Source organism: Hylaeus volcanicus, chromosome 1, assembly GCF_026283585.1.
Source record: "Hylaeus volcanicus isolate JK05 chromosome 1, UHH_iyHylVolc1.0_haploid, whole genome shotgun sequence".
Classification (NCBI taxonomy): Eukaryota; Metazoa; Arthropoda; class Insecta; order Hymenoptera; family Colletidae; genus Hylaeus; species Hylaeus volcanicus.
Window position 1 is genome coordinate 11199841 of NC_071976.1, and position 17517 is coordinate 11217357.

Genomic DNA, 17517 nt, shown 5'->3' on the forward strand with positions numbered 1-17517 from the left:
CTTTGTTGAGAAACGGCGTCTACCCCGAAACTCCGAAGCGGTCACGCGAGCTTCTCCGGCCGATGATTTCGGCCGAGAAGTAGGAGGAAGTTCCTGTTCCACAAAAGGAAGCCACGAAAGTTGGAAGATGAGAGGCCATCAGAACTATTCTCCTTTGTAGGAGGCAGGAGTTCGAGGAAACGGTTATGAAACGCGTGTGACCCGGGGAAGTCGCGTCGACGTACCGTATTTCGAATAAATAAATGGTCCGGAGGGGGCGACATTGTTAGGTAAAAGTTTGACAAAGCTATGGCTTGGGTGTGCGAGGGGACGGCATTTATTGCTGCGTCTCGAGAATTTTCGAACTTTTCCATCAGCTATGTCCTCCTTTGAAGAGAGTTTCGTTAGCTCTCGAATAACGTGACAAGCCTTCTCCATTCGAATAGAATATTCAACGTATTCACGTTTCATCTATTCAGTTAGAAATTAATGATTCCTTTTAGTTCGTTAGTATTGGTACCAAATTGCTCTATACCGTTTATACAAGTATAATAGGACAAGTGGTGGTACTGATCAGACGAGTAGAATATACCGTATCTGGTCAGACGGGTGAAGTATATATCACATCCCTATACAGTTTAGCAGATGGAGCGTATTACTAACCGGAACAGTAGAATATTATACGCTTTTCAGACAAGTAATACTAGATTCAATCCTTGTTAGACGAGGAGAGTTCATAGCCAGACTAGTAAAATAGGATTACCTCTACGCGGACAAGTAGAATAACCTCGACGCCTGATCAGAATGTTCAATAAGGCACTTACTAACTAAACTTAGTCACGTTTCTATAGTAGAAATAGAACACCTCTGGCATCGATTTATCGTAATAGATTTCGATCGAGTCACTAAAATCTCGAAATACATAGGTAATATTAAAGTTAATAAATTTGGAATTCTTTTTCTATTACCTCTGCCTCTCTAACGATTTCATGGCGTGTTTCACGCTGAAACAGAAGCACTGCAGGCAACATCGAGCGGCACAATAGACCGATAGTTAACAGGTAGTAACGTAGATACGCTTGTCACTCTGCTGGCGAAGAGGAACGAAATGGAGAAACGAGATCGGCGGCTGGGGCTGCAGCCTTCATTTGGTTGCAAATAGGGTTCCTACCGAATGAACGTTTTAAAAGTTAGCTGCTGCGAGGCATTGTTTGGCCGACACTGGCGAACGCAAGGGGTGAGTCGGTCGAGTGTTTGATTAACTGGCGCCACGAGGCAAAGTCTTTCACGATTGTTTGCCACTCTTGCCGTCTTCGTTCCTCTTTGTTCTCCTTGGGCTACCGTTTTTCTTCTCCCCCGCGGGCGTTCTTTTTCGTAGCAGTTGTCGTTTCCGTTGTTGCCTGTCTCCTCCTTTTTCAGGGCGCAACAGCCATCGAACCATTTCTATTTGTTTTATTTTTCGGCTTTATTCACTCAGTCTGTTCATCTTCCTCCTCCAACCGTTTCTCTCTCGTCCGTTGTTTCTTCCTCGTTGCCAACCTGACCAGATACTTCAATTAAGTTTCCCCTGAAAGCAAGCCAAACTACTTTTCGTACGCATGCACTCTATTTGCGCGTCCCGCTCGCCTCTGGCTCCGTGAGCTGAAATCCATTTAGGGCTGCCACACTCCTGGAGAGGTATCGATTAGCTCTCGCGATTTTGTAAACGGCGTGTGACGTATTGGCTGTGTGCCTGCGACGAATGCCTATCCGGTGAAATTGCGCCGTTCGCGATACGGCGGCGTGTTTATTTGCTGCGTGTGAGTGATCGTGGATCAGAGTTATTAAATTGTATTAAACTATTTCACAAACGATGTTCAGGAAACTATGCTTCGAGTGGCTCGAACGACAGAATCAAAATTCATGGAGCAACGTTTATTGGATAATTATATTCATACAGTTTAGCTGTTCCACTGCGAGGTCGTCTAAGTGCAACAGCTTCGTTTTGATATCCCCCTATTACCTTTATACCTTTGCCTTACGGAAATGGAGGCAGTGCTTCGTCCAAGGGCTATTGTCGTTTTCGGAAATTCTGTTCCATTTAAACATTGCTCGGTGATTACCGCGGTCAAGTACCAGCATTCACCTGAATTTCAGCGTTCATCTCCGTTATATTTCGTAACCGTAAATAGGACACGGTGACTTGAAGGAAAGGTAACAAAAAATTATGAAAAAGTATTTCAAATCGTTCAGTTTTCTTAACAAGATTCTTAAAAAAAAATAGAGATTTAAAATATTTACAAACAATACCAAGCATGCCTGTTAGTTATCATATCGGACGTCACGTGGAGAATTCTTTAGAAGGTTTCATGAATTATGTAGATATACCGCACAGAAAGCTTGCAAAAGTTTTGAATGTTCCAGAAACCTTCCAATAAACCTGAGCTCCGTTCATCCAAGCGTTGCGTTTTCGCGCGCTTTATAACTCAACACGTTCATCAGTTATAGGAAAAATCTTGGCAATTTTATATCATTCGAATACGAGAAAATGATAGTTTCGAGAATAAAGACGTCTTTAAATAAGCTCTTGTTTTTTCGTGATATCAGCGATTGTATTTCAGGCCCGTGTACGTGGTTTTCCTTTTTTCCTTTCAAGCAAATTTCTTTTCAGATGATCTCATTCCCGTTTGGATTTCTTAGATTTGAAAGACAGCCACCTCTTTCGTATTATTTCGTTACCTATATTACCAATTTCCTTAGGACCAGCTATTTTCGTATTCAGCGTAACTAAACCGAATTAAAGGAAATCACCTTCCCTACATTTTTCTTCTGTCGAAACTCTGACCCAATCCAAGTGTTTTTTTTTCTTCGTTCGCATAGTGATTGAGCTTTCGTCTAGAGAATATTATTTTCGTCAAAGACCAACCATTTTAAGTGTTTTAATTTAAACGAATCGCACGAATAGCTTCTTCGAAGACCAATCGATCGATTTTTATTCTCCACCATAAAAATAGAGCCTTTCTTTTCTCGATCGTTTAGAGTCTCTTTTCCTACTTCTCGGGTTTGCTCCATTCTCAGTTCACCACTATCGCGCAAATTAATTCCAGACTGTTGCTTCCAGCGGACTCCATCGAGGCATGGTATAACTTTGTACTCAAATGGGCCGTTCCATTATATTCGCGTGCATCGACAGTTAAACGAACCACATTCTAGCAAAGGCTCGATCTCGCGTCAGTGGTTAAGACGGTCACGTCCCCTTTGCGTTTTAAGATACGTATGAAATCGCTGTGTCTTTTCTGCCTTCGTCTTCCACGAAATTAAGTCAGTTCGTTTATGGAGTAATCGAGTCGTCCATTTCCACGCGAGGGCGTCCAACGTTATTCCTTGCGTTATGTCGCAGAGGGTGGAGGACCAATGGACTATCATTTGAGCGTCGATGCTTTGTTTATTCATGGATATTTTGAATATCAATAATAAAATGTCATCAACATTCTCATTGCTGAATCAGCGAGGAAATTTTCTCTGCGATGAATTAATTTCAATTCAAGAAGAGGGTTCTATAAGTTTGAGCTCTTGAAGAAATTGATACTCCTGTAAATAAAATTGAAAATTTCGTTCGGCGTGTTCAATTTATTTTCTTATACGGAATCACTTTTTTGACTCGTTACGGTACACCGAGTATATTACCGTGTTCACCAGCAGTTGATCGAAGTCGATTACCGGTCAGCTCTCGAGTATCTCGCGGCAACGTCGAAGATTGTGTAGACATTCTGCCCTCCCATTCAAGAAATCCGATACCGCAAAGTACTTGTATTTATCTGCCGTCGGAGCTCGCCGGAAATATGTCCACCGGCCGGAGAAATAGGAACGTTTCTTTGTCCCTAGGAGTCGTGCAGCTTCCACCGAGCGATAACGATTTCTATTGGCGTTGAAGAATGTCCAGAACGAAATTCGGTGGAATAAAAGTGTCTGTTGGCGGGAAGATAAATTGTTCCATTCCAAAATCAGTACGTGGTAACAAACGGTTAGAAGAAATTGACATTATCGATGAGTTCTCAGTAGAAATCGTTGGGGATCATTATGATTCTGACTAGAGACTTTGATTTCTTTTCCCGAGCACTGTGGATGCTAGCTTTTCCTAATTACACACATTTGTACATAAAAGGCTTCATATTCGATAGAAAATAATTCCGAAATGAAACTCCCTCGAGGCAGACGGTTTAAATTAAAAGTAAAACTGAAACTTGTAGATATTTTCGCGCGCCACAGCGCGAGAGCAATTAAGCAGGCCGCCCCCGTTTGAGGAACCGCAACAGATGCTGGAACCCGAATTCGACGTCTCGTTCACTGCGAGGCGTCACAGGCCGCCGTCGCGACGCTGGAGCGTTTCGACGCGAACGAAATCGCTCTTTCCGTCGTTTGCATCCATCTTCGCGAACGCGTCGGGAACTTATTGTTCCCCGGCGCTTGCTCGCGACGCCTCAAGGGGTGGAGGATTTTTTCGCGGTCCGTTTCCAGCGTACCCGTCCCGACGCTGAGAAATTTCACCAATTCCACTCGCAGTTAGCAGTTCGCGGCACGTTTCTTGCGCTGGGCTGGATCCGAAACGAACCGATAACTAGGGAAACAACTTATTCTCCGGGGCGAAGTTGGGCCAGCGACGCGAAAGTACTTATTCTTCTGACTTAGGAAGACCCTGGCCATAGCCTGCTCGTAGGTCGCGGGAAAACTTTGCGAAGGAATGAGATATTACAGGGTATTTGGAATTCGAAGTGTCCCGCGATGCGCGCGATTAAACGTCCGCGTGCAACTTGCATTGTTTCCCTTCGGGCGAGGAAAGCTTTGAGTAGTCGCCTGACTCCTATCAAACTGCGGAGATATTCAAAGTAATCGGTGAAAATTGCTTTGGTATTTAATTAAACTTAACCCTCTGCGCTCGAGGGACGACGATCTTTATTCGCGTTGAAATTCGTTGAATTTCGAATTGGTTCACAAGTTCTTCTATCGGTCTAGGAGGTGGGAAATGGTACATTACTTCATTTCTAGAAGAGTGGAGATCATAGATTGCCCCACAAAAGAATTCATGTTTCTTTTAGATCAAACATTCAAGATGTGAAATTTAAAAATTAATTAATTAAATTATATTTAAAAAATTTCGTGTCGTCTGTAAGGGAGTCTGTGGTAATAGGTACCGATGTCTGTTTCAGTGCCGCGGGTGGAGATCGTCGACGAGCACGGTGCCACAGCCGGCGACAAATTCTACAAAGCGGGTAGCACGATAGAATTGAAGTGTGTGGTCAGCAATATACCGCAGCCTACCGGATACGTAACGTGGCGGCACGGATCTCGAACGCTGAATTACGACACCACTCGCGGAGGAATCAGGTGAGCTCTTAGCATGCGATTTAATGGTACAGAAATTGATTTCATCGCGCGTCCCCGGTCGCATATAATTTCGTGGATATTCGTGTTATTATCGGGAAACCAGGTCGAGATTATACCGGTGGAATCTAGTTGCCCTTGATCCATGAGAATTGTCTGAGGGTGGCATCCTTTGGCGTGGAATGTAACTTTGCTCGAGAAATCGCTGAAGTTTGTGGAATTTGTCAGGCGTTGGGGCGAAATGTTTATTGGGGCGTGAATTAAATATGAACACGTTCGTATTCTTCCGTCGTAGAATAAACATTTTTATTAGCAAATAATTACTCGCGAACTGTTTTTATTCTTTAAATACATTCCAATTAATTATTTTCTAGGCCTCCTAATTACATTTAGTAAATCCACTTCATTTATTAAAGCATCACTTTATTAATAAAAGTCTGACGAGAAATCTCCGTAAACCTAGCGTTAACGATCTATTATTGAAACAAAATTTCGTCCTGAGAAACAGACGCTACTTTCTGTCGAATGTTACGTTAGTTGGGAACGCGTGCGTTGCCAACTGCGTAACCGTGTATTTTAGTAATCGGCCGACCGAAACTACTCTCACCCGAGTATCAAATGGTATACGAGCAACCATAACCACCCAATCCCGTGCCAAATGCAAGTGCTTGAAATTTAACCGAATATCGGACTTCTGGCACTTCGTACTGGTCGAATAATTCAGAAACGTAACAGGAGTTAGTTCTCGTCGACGGTTCGCCATGCGTAGGAGTTATTTCACGACGCTCGTTGATGCGCTTTATCGAGAACGCTTAAACGACGCGCGACGGCTCGAAGTGGAATAATGCGTACTATATCAGCCACCGCGGCGCGTCTCCTTTTTTTAATTAGAGCAAACCTGGTTGGAACATCTGACTGCGGCGGGCCCGTATTCAGATATGGTTTGCGGGCACTCGAGTAATTTCGTTGGCCGCCGGCCGATAGTTTATTCAGGCTGCATGGGGATTCTAATTGCTCCGATAAAGAATGGAACGTTCGGTGAATTTTGAAAGGCTTTCATTAAAGTTCTCCGAACTGGCAGCGGTCGACGGTCCGACGGCGTGTGTGACCTAATTGGTTATAGATATGACGGAATTCATGAATTTTAAATAGCGTCGTTCGGTTACTCCCGCCCGGGGCTGGGTTGCCTTTCGATCACGGTGATTCGACGATAAATCGATTTGCGGCCGTGGCTCGTTAATGCGCTCGCTGTCATTTCGCGGAGGCTTTCTTCTCGACGGTTCGGGATGGCAGCGAAATCTGGCTGACCGCCATTGAACCAGGGTGGAGACCATTCGCACTTGGTAATTGTTCGCTAGGTCGCCTAGGGGGTTTCTTTCCCTAGTTTGGGGGTTAAATTATTAAATAGCGCGGAATAATTCGAGATAAAAGCAAACAGGCTTCGTATGCTTTGGTATAGAGCTCTACATAAATTTTATATTATAACAAAATACCCCAAAATTTAATGTGAAGATTGATCACGTACTGGAATTAACACACGTGTCAATATACTTGAATAAATTATAATATACTTTAATAAATCATTTATTAAAAATACAACGCAAATAGAACTCAGAGTTTTATTAAATTCGAATATTGTTTATGTTAGTTCGATTATTAAATCCGATTCGGATTATCCACTTTGTTTCACTCGTTAAGCGTTCTGAAAAAACGAGCGAGAAAGAGTACCGAGAAGGGCGTTATTGTAATGCTCGGTGGAATACTTGAGCGATTATCTCGAATTGGTTGGACTTTTAATAACGATTCGTTTCCTCCCCGTCGAATTATTCTCACGTACACGCGAGCAAATATTTGCTGCGACTTGATTTATCTTTTTTCGGTCGTGGCAATTGTACGTTATCATCGCTTGTTATTGTTGCTGTAAGGTTTCAGACATAATAAAAGACAAATATATTACCGATAAACATGCTTTCCAGCTTCATGCTCGACCGTGCGAAATATACGAATTATCGTGTGGGATTACAATTTTATCCTTTAAAATAACCAACTTGACTTTGCCCAAAACCCCGCGATTACACGCTTCGTAAAATCGCAGGAATGTCTATTATTAAAAGTACCGCTACGAACAACTCGAGCGAATTACCGTCCAAGCAAGGATCCGTTTCATAAATGTGTACAGAATTAAATCAAATAAAGAAAGGGACCAGCTATAAAATTTGAATTTTACTCCGTGAATGTAATTTACGTTTGTTGCTTGAATAATGTTTCGAAGTTGCTCCAGTTTTAAGGAATGAATTTTAAAAAGAATACTTTCGATCCCCTGATTTAGCGTAATCGCGCATACATATACATAAATCTGAATAGCAGAAACAGCGCGATCCTGTAGAGCAACGACTATAAACCTTGATCGTTGGCTGTAAAAGCTCGAAACGATAACAAAAATGGGTCGTTAATATGTGCTATTACGAGGCTCGTAAAATACAAAGACATTGTCGGTCTCGTGTCAAACATTTCATAAGAGTCCTCGCGACTTTAAACTTGGCAAATTTAATCTCAGTCACCAGTTTCCTCATTTTATGCAATATTTAATTTTGTCACGACATTATAGTCAGCGAGCCATATTTATTTTTTTTTAAAGAGTATCGAACTAGGAAAATCTACGATGGACTGGATTCGAGGATTTTTAGAAGTGGTTTGGTACAAGAAGATCCATAAGTAGAAGCACATATTAAAGTGACTGGAATTTTTAAGACACGTCGTAAATATATTTTACAGCCGAACTCGCTTCATTTCGAAACGTCGAAATAGCTTTAAAATATACTTGATGTCTCCGATCGAGTAACATGTCATGCTTGAAACAGCATGACAGTTACAATTGAACATGAGCGTAACGGGGAAACTTGAAATTGCAAATTAGAAATCGAGATGTTCCGTCGGGACGCGTTACATATGAAAACAATTGGAAACAAAATCGTGTTACAATAAATCAGTTACTGGACACTGTTACACGCGTATGTGACTCGATCAGGGATAGGCGAAATTCTCATCTAGATACAAATTTCGAGTAACGAATGAAAGATAAGCAGTTGGTTGTATGCTACTCGTTAAATAAGAATTAGGATCTCACGTTCAGATTTCGTACATATTTCTTGCGATTGACATTTTTTATCTTCAGATTCTATACATCATTTTCTAAAGAGCAACGATCGATTGTTAAATTCAGGAATTTTAATATACAATCGAATAAACGTCACGAATATACTGCTGCCTCGTTTTACTCGTTATCGATTATTCGAATAAAATTTAGCCCACCTGACATGGAGATTTAGTCGTCGTCGAAGATTTGTTTTAATAATGTATTCTTCCGAGCCAGTTTTAAATTAGAAAATACGTACGACCCATTTTCGAAATATTCTTGGATTTCCACGGATCGAGTCCCACTTTTCAATTTGTCGTCGGTGGAAGCGCGGCCTTATTAACCTTTTTGTCTGATTGGACGCCGCGGTGTGCGCGCTTAACTCGATTATAGCGTTCTCGATGCTCAGCGTTCGAATCCGAATTCACAATTTACTTGTTGGACTCCATTCGCATCTGACCCGCCTATGATCAATAATATCAAGCGCGCGTTCATTTTAAACTTCGTTAACGACGCACGACCTAATGGTGTGGCGAGAATTTCTCGGGTTTTTCATTTTCTCGGGCCGCCGCTGCTCACGAGTGGAAGTAATCGCAAATAATACCGACCGAAGAGCGAGGAGCGTTCGTTAATTTTATTTTCAGCTTACCAATTCCCCTTCTCTTCGTTTGGACCGGCTCCGTCCGCGTGGACGTCATAAATTATGTACGATGAAATGAATTTTAATTTTAATTTAATTGAACTTGTCAAACCTTTCGATCTTTAAATATTTATGAGAGGAATAATTGTACACGATAAAAAATTCAAGGTAGAAATAGAAATGAGATCCAAATAATACTTGTTGTTTACGATAAGCAGACGACCAGAGATATCCAGATAAATAAAAAAAAGAAAGATAGTTTTGAATTATAGAACGAAATATCTCTGTTCAAATGTTAAACTTTAAACGTTATCGAGTTCACGACTAGTTGCGACGTTTCCGTTGCAAGATTAAATGATTTCGAAATGAAGGATCCGTAGGACTGATACTCGATTGTCCCAGGAGTCTCTTAGCTGGTGATTGATACGACTCCTCCGTGTATTCGACTCCTACGAGCTTGTGATTCTATGTAGCTCGCAGCAGATCCACCCGAAGGTGTCCCAGAGGGTTACCGCATCTTGGGGCTGGGATAACTATGAGATTCTCTGGGCCTGTATAATTTCATGGAGGGGTTTCGGTTCCTTGTCACAAACTTCTGCTAGCTACACGCTACGTCTGTAAGCTTCTTGACGTAACCCTAATTTACCGTGTTAGTCTTAATTTAGTAATGTGCCAGTTAGAAGGCACTGATCGCTTCACGTTAGTGGTTTAATACAGTGGAACGATGGCACTCTAAGCTGGTTTTAGGACCAGTGATTTATGAAAGTAGAGTATCATAAGCAATATTATGTACACGTAAATTATGGCGGTTTTGGTAGAAAATATGTAAAATATAGGTGAAATGCGGCGAAATAATGTAGATTGTTTTTTTAAAATTCCTTTTATAATATAAATCAAATAAATATCGTATAATGCATAAATAAAAATATAGATTTCACCTAACGGCTCATATATGTCGTAATATATATTATAACATGGAGATTGTTCTTACCATCAGCAGTCTCCGCAATTATTCGCATTTAATTGTCAATTACAAAGTTCCACGGCGTAGAAACTTGGGCTCACTGTTCCTGCTTAACCATCCGCGAAAAGTTATTAACTATGAAATGACATCGTGTTCCCCAAGTGGAGGTACGCGAACACGCGCGCGAATTTCATTCGATAACCTTTAATCCGACTTGCAGTTTCGGTGGCCTATATAAAAATGAATTTACCCCCCGACCTTATATTCGCTTTTAACCGTTAACTGGAAAGTTACCCACCGGCCGAACTTCGAAACACTTTTCTCAATTAACCATCTATGGAAACTTATTAAACTCGAAATTACATCGTGTTCCCCCAAGTGAAATTGTTTACCCAAGCGCGTGAATTTCGTCTAAAAGCATTTAATCTGCCTGAAACTTTCGGTAACTGAATAATTGTGTAATTTTACTCGGGTAACAACGTCGTGCAAGTATTACGCAACGCGATATGATGATTCAAAGTTCACGAGAATCAACTCGTTTGGTGTTAGTGGTCGAGGTTGACATCTTAGAAAATATTGACTGTAAATTCTGACTGTAACATTATTTCGTTACAATATTAGAACGTTACACCACAGATATCAAAATTTCAAAATTCAAGCTGTTGAACTAGCTGAAGAAAAAAATCTCTCTCTGACTGGACTCAATTGAGCTCTTATTATACATTATCTATAGAAGAGGGTAACACTGACCCTTGGGAACAGTGAACGAGTTGGAAGTCGAAGTTTTGGTGTATTTGGGCTGTCGAGTGGAAAGCAGGAAGGTTTGATGATGTGGCAGGCGAGTCAAAGTATACATGGCTAAAGATTGCAGTTCAGCGTAACAGTGCGTTCAGCTCATAAGCATTACAATATGCCTATTCCACCCTAGAGGCATCTAACCAGGGCCCTGGACGTACAGCTGCCGATACGTGTCGGCTAGTCGAAAATCGGGGCCTCGATCGCGTCTCTTTTTCACGAATTTATTGGAAACGCCGTATGTTTTATTCAGAGCTCCCCGCGTTCCCTCGTCGTCGCAGTTGTCTTTCTCTTTCTGTCTCGACAACCGTGAATAGAGAACAAGCCCCGTGCGTCACGTGTCGAGGCACAATAATCGAGCGCTTTCGGGGATGATTAAATTTTCAACAGCTCGCCTGACAGAATTCCCTTTCTCGGGAGAGGGAGAAAAGAGTGCGAGAGGGACAGAGAGAAAGGCGATGCTGCATTCATTACCGCGGTTCCCACTGATTTTTGTCCGTGCGCTCGTTCCAACCGAAATTCACGTTCAACGATGTTGAAGGGCGCATTAAACTCGCCTCCATCGGCTCCAGCCGAGCCATTGTTCTCTAAACGAGTTTGGCCGTGAAACAGTTTTATACTTGGACTTTCCGGAAAGGTTGATCGTCGATCTCGGTATTTATGCACGAAGGTGGCCACCCAGCGATACGCCTCGGATGTGTATTTGTTTTAGCTAATCGAAAGAGTATTTCTTCGATAGTTCGTTAGATTTGAATAGGGCCATCATCGGATGCATGAACATTGGCTACCCCAAGCTGGGTTTGATTAGAGAAATTGTATTTTCAGTATTTAAATTTGGAATTAAAGTTCGTTTTAAAAATTCCAGAAAGAATTCGGGACATATCGTCCAAAATCGATACCCATTTGAATAACCCAGGTCTATTCTGGAATATATTATACTAACGGTTACTTTGTCACTGTTATATATACCATATTTTGCATCAGCTTATGCTATTACTCGAGGTTTGGTTCATAACAGCGTACAGCTTCACCTCATTAACCTTTATCACTAGGTTATTATTACATTATCCTGTTGTGTTTCAGGTAATTTAATGGACGCAGAAGATTGTCGAAAACGTAAACGAATATTCGCGATAATTTTCGCACGGGTTATCCGCGATGCAAATTTTTCTAGCGCGATGAGAGTGTACCTAGATCAAAGGAAATTCGCGTCGACCACTTAACAGAAAATTGGGCTGCGGCGCTAATCTATCATCACCCTGTCTCTACTTCCTCCTTTTTTAATAATTTGCTTCGTCGCTAATTACGTCGTTACGAATATTGGAAAAATTTTCTGAGTTTTTCCCATGAAAAGTAATTAAACTTTAACAAAGGCGAATTTAATGAAACAAATTTCTGACACGGAGCTATTCGTACCACGAAATTGTTGAATAAAAATGTGATACGTATTAGCATTTTCTAAATAATCCGTACGCTGCACAAATCGATCAAGTCCACTTTTTGAAAAATCTTATTTAAGTGTCGAAGGTCGTGGTGGAAGGTCTTGGTTAGTCGTTTATTCTATCGAGGTCTCTTGACTGAAAAGCTCCCTTTCTCCTCTAACCGGTGCTCCTTTTTAAAATACCTGAGGAACGATTAGGCTGTCGTGACGACACGTGGCACGCCTCCGCGTGTAACCTAATCCACCTGATTCCAGATGTTCCCACCTCGGTTTCTATAATCTGGCGCGTTCCGCGCCGCTTAATTATTCAGGTAGACTACGCGACTTTAAACAAGATTGCCTTCGCGCCGTTGCTCCTCTTGATGCGTTAATTTCGCGAAGTTAAGGCCGACTTAATTAAAACCTTGCTGCGCGATTAATGGTGCATGTTAAACGATTACACGTAGAGGGGAAACCGTGTCTCTTCCAACGAGCTCATGCGTTTATGGCCTACTAGAGATGCACTCGGCTCGAACGATTCCCGTCGATACTACCACAGACGCAGGTAACCCTCAAAGCTATTGTACTTCCAGAAAGTAGGGTTGTCTGGAAAGTCCATGTCGATTTTTGGTAGGTGGTACAGGTCTGAATATATATATAATGAACAATTCATTTGGTGATATCAAAACTATTATTTAATTTAGTCAAACTTCTTTAATAGGCATAGAGGGTACGAATATTCCAAATTCATCCCAAAATCATCCTCCATCTATACGAGTTGAAAGTCTTCGCCATAAAGTGCAATGTTTCTATTAAAAAATACTATTATCATAAATGAAGAATGGAAGAATGAAGGAACTGCATTTAATTTTGAAATTAGTTTTCAACCCTACTGTAATCAGTGGTGGTAGCCCCCAGTCGCATTACTTATGCGCTCGCCGAAATCGCCAAAGATTGAAGGGAGGTGTAGTGTCTCGAACTCCATCGGTGAAGTTGGGAACTAGCATAACGTGATTACGGACTCGGCTATGAGCTGCATTACTCCCGAGCCATCCTCTCTTCGATGTACACGGTTCACCACCTTTCTCTCTATTACTCTTCACCTTGGGCCTTTAGGTTAGGAAGTTGGTCAAGTCCGTGAGTGCATGCCTCGAGCGTGCGCCGCGTTACCATCTAACGTAATCAAGATCGCGTCGCAACCGCAATATTAGTTCCACGATTTATTCAATTACACTTAACGCGGTTGCAATTAAACATTTGGCATGAATTCCAGTAAATGTTCCAATGAAAAAGAGAATACTCAGAAATCTTTCTGCAACGATGTCAAAGTATAACTCACCCCTCAACTTAAAACAGCTGTGTCTTAAAACGAAACAGTTAATTCTAAACCGTAGGAAACACCTGAAACTGTTGCGACAGGAGTTTCAACTCACTCTGTATGGATACTTATGTCGCATCATGGAGTTTCACTTAGATACCCCAAAGCCTCGGTTGAAGAATTTTAAGCGTACCGCTCCAGCGTGACAAGCCTGATTTGGATCTTTATTTAGAAAACCTCGTGGGATTATCTAACTTTGTTAGAAGTGTTTCATTCTTTTGCAGTATAGAGGCACGATAACATCTCCGCGTGGTTGAGTCGGCCGTAAAACGTTTGTTTGAAGTTGAGGAGACGCGCAGATGCTGCGAATGGACAAAACTTTCAAATTATGCGCGTGCTGTTGTACCGCATGATATTTTGTCGGAAAACAAGCTTTTAATGAAAATCTCGCGAGCTTCTTACCTGTGACGCAAATTTCCACATTAGGATTCTTTTATACGTTGTACTCGTTCATTTCTTGAGACGTGTTGAGACGAACTCTTAATTTCGAATTACCACCATCAAAAGTAATAAATAGCTCCCGTTCGCAGCAGAATCAACAAGATTTCATAAAAATTCTCGTCGGAACACGAATGTTCCTTGTCATCACCTCTGCAGTACCGCGGAGTCGAAACAGTGTTTCAGCGGGGAATCGGAATAAACGCAGTTGCATATAACACTCAGCCGGGCTGGGAGTTCGTGCACTTGGCTCGTTGCACCGTAAATGGCAGGAATTTTTGTCCAACAAACGTTGTAACCGCCGCCGGTGCGGCGACACCGCGTACAGCTGACGTTTGTCAAGCTTTCACCCGTCCAGTCATTTAGGCTATCATTCGCCGGACGTTTCAACATTACTATCCGAACGTTATTCGCGGTCCGTTTTCGGAACTTGCAACTACTCGAACTACTCGTTGATCGTGATGAGTAAGCCCAATCATTTCTTCGGCTATCGACACGTGAAATTGCCCGATCGGGCCGCGTATTGCATCGCGTCGACAAGCCCTTGGTATTATTGGTCGACGATAGTTTCGACGGTTCGGTGGCGGGCTGACAGTGCGCTCATGGTTGATCCATTACTCGGCAAATCAATTAGGGCGCAGGCACGAACTGCGTCGTAACGCAGCGCAAAAAAAAAGAGTGGCGAAAACAAAGCATTTAATCGGATTTTGTTTTATCGGCCGCACACACCGACGCCACCCCTGGCAAATATTTCACGGAAACAACAGGAAACCCTGCTCTCGCTTTTTTTTTGTCTTTCTATGGCGCGCACGTAGGCGTGCATGCGCAAGACACGCGCGTGTCTGTGTCTGTGCTGGGTGGGCAGCCTATATTTCAAAAATTCTATGCCAACGGGCAGCGTTTTTTTGGACCACTCGGCTGGCTTCCTGAACAGGAAAAAAATCCACTGTGGGAGTCTCTGCGTTATTAGTGGGCTACCGTTGTAACTCTTTAATCGAACCGTGCGTAATCTTTTCGCGTGTTGCGTGGAGATGGGATGAAACTTTTGGTCGTACGTTTGTATCGTAATTCTAGACCAGGACCTCAGACTGTGGAAAATCTTTGTTCCTACTTAACCATGTCGTTCGTCATTTTGGTAAAAAAGAATTTCGAATCCTCCATAGCTCGCTTTACAAGCCAGCGATTCGACGCACAGAAAGTGCACAAAATTGGACTGGTACTCAGTACGAACACTAATTGCAGTGTCGCCCAAAGAAGATGATTCCTTTTCGCTGTTAATTGCATATTCTAGTCGTTACACGCGTTTCAGCGCCAGCGATCAACGAGTTCGCAAAATAATTTAATTAAGTTTCCCTCGTTCATGCTCCGAGTTAGCCACGTTTCCCCTACGAAACGAATTTCAGCTCTGAACATTTTGTTTTCGCGATGCTAAACTGAAAGCCAAAGCGCTGAAGGGTAATTGTACGATTTCAGTTTTTAATTAGTCCGTAGCTGGAATGAGATAACGAACAAGCTGCCAGAAGCAACTTTCTCATTGTACTTTTTCATTTTTTTTTTACTTTTTTTTTTATTTCACCACTCTTGACTCGACAATGGTTTTTCTGGATGCATTATAAATTCATTGCGGACAATGAGAGAACAGCGAGCGTTGCGCAAAGCATTTGCTTACAATGCTTCCCCGGGTGAGATTTTTATTTGCACTGGAAATGACGGAGCTACCGCGGGACATATTTTAAGATGCCGCGAATCTAGGCGAAACGTTTTATCACCGAGGAAAAACAAATTACTCGCGACTCGAATATTCGACGTGACTCTCGCATTGCGAGTACTCTTCGATCTATAATATGATTGCGATTCGTGGAGATTAAAGCGGAACCTCGCGACGCTTCGTGAAAAATTTGCTTCAGGAATAACTTACAGACTCGTAGAACTCGGCTATTGGATCGTGAATATTGAACTGGGAGTCCAATGCTTCGGGGCCATCGAATTCAACTATTCGTGTCGAGAATAATTGATGGTAATCTGGAGGATAATGTAAGAAATTTTTTCTAGTTATTAAATTCTTCAGTTACAGACATCCACTGCTGATGTGGATGTTAAATATATCCTAACCAAATTATAGGCTTTTAATAGGCTTTTTCCTAGAACAATCAAAACTTTGTTATCTATTATTGAGATAACATTTAATGCTTCCATCGTCATATGAAAGATCAAATAGTACTAATGTTGTGAAAATGAAAAGTATTATTGAATTTAATTATATGTCCACTGAATGATAAAGCGTTAATACTAACCGTAAAGAAAAACTCGAGTTGATATACCATCCTCAAGCAAATGTCCAAAGGACGATTGACGTCGAATAAATTGTGCCTATGACAGGAATAAAATTCAGACACGTCAATCACGACTGTGTAACGTGGTCCACGAATCCATCTGGCTTTCCTCGCTCTCCGCGAATTTATTATCCCGACGCGGCCCTGTGAAATCGAGCAAGGTGCCCCGAGTAAATCACAGACGCGAAGGTGCAACGGCCGCGGTAGCCGAAAGTTTTCATCCTTCGTGAACTTTTACGATACTTACACGGTGACTTCTTTACGACTTCCTGTAGTGGAGGTCTATGCGCCCGACTGGGGATTCTGTTACGAAACAAAGATAACTGCGGGAATTTGTCGCGCGTAAGTGGCGTCTGCACCGGAAGTTCCCCGATTCTGGCGTACGTAAAAAGGCTGAACTGACGAGGAGATGAAAACCGTAAATTTATGGTGAGTATGCGAGCGAAGTCGAGTACTTGATGTCGATGATGCCTCCGGAAGTGGATGCTATAGGAAAATTCTGTGTGATTTATTTGGGGGAGAAAGTGTGCTATTTTGTTTCGAGACAGAAGATTCTTGTGACAAAACGTGGCCACTAATAACCTTGTGACTTTATGCACTTAATTAGAAAAGAAGAAGATCGACCGTACGGAATGTATTACACCAAAGAACATTGCTTCCTATTCCTCCATTGACTACTTCCGAACTAATATTTGATGAAACAGAGAAACACCCATTCATGTTTACACGAAACAAAGCGTTATTCTTTCGCCACTTTCGTATTCCCAATATTCGTTAATAATTTGAACACTTGAATTTATCGCTGCTGTGCTTTTACACGAGCGAGCATTCCCTATGAATATTCGATACCGGTTTTCCGCGTTTTCCAAGAGGTTTTCAACGAACCGAGGCGGTTCCTCATTGAAGGCGGGTGTTTATTGAAATTTTTATGCGTTCTCCTTTGCATTTCTACGGTCAACTCTTGTTACCGCGGAATTGTTTCTTGTTGCCAGTTCACCGCTGGCTTCGCGGTGCCGTTAATGAGAACGCAGAGCAATCGCTGCGGTCTGAGGCATAATAATAACGCTCGCTGC

The 17517-nt window shown here is 42.1% G+C and overlaps 1 protein-coding gene across 1 annotated transcript in view; it reads left to right on the top strand.

Moving 5' to 3' along the window:
- Positions 1-17517, top strand: part of LOC128875188 (peroxidasin-like) — a 237049-nt gene that overhangs the window by 139427 nt on the left and 80105 nt on the right. The window contains exon 7 of the mRNA XM_054120579.1: positions 5166-5343. Coding sequence (XP_053976554.1) covers positions 5166-5343 — 178 coding nt within the window. The remainder of the gene's footprint in view (positions 1-5165; positions 5344-17517) is intronic.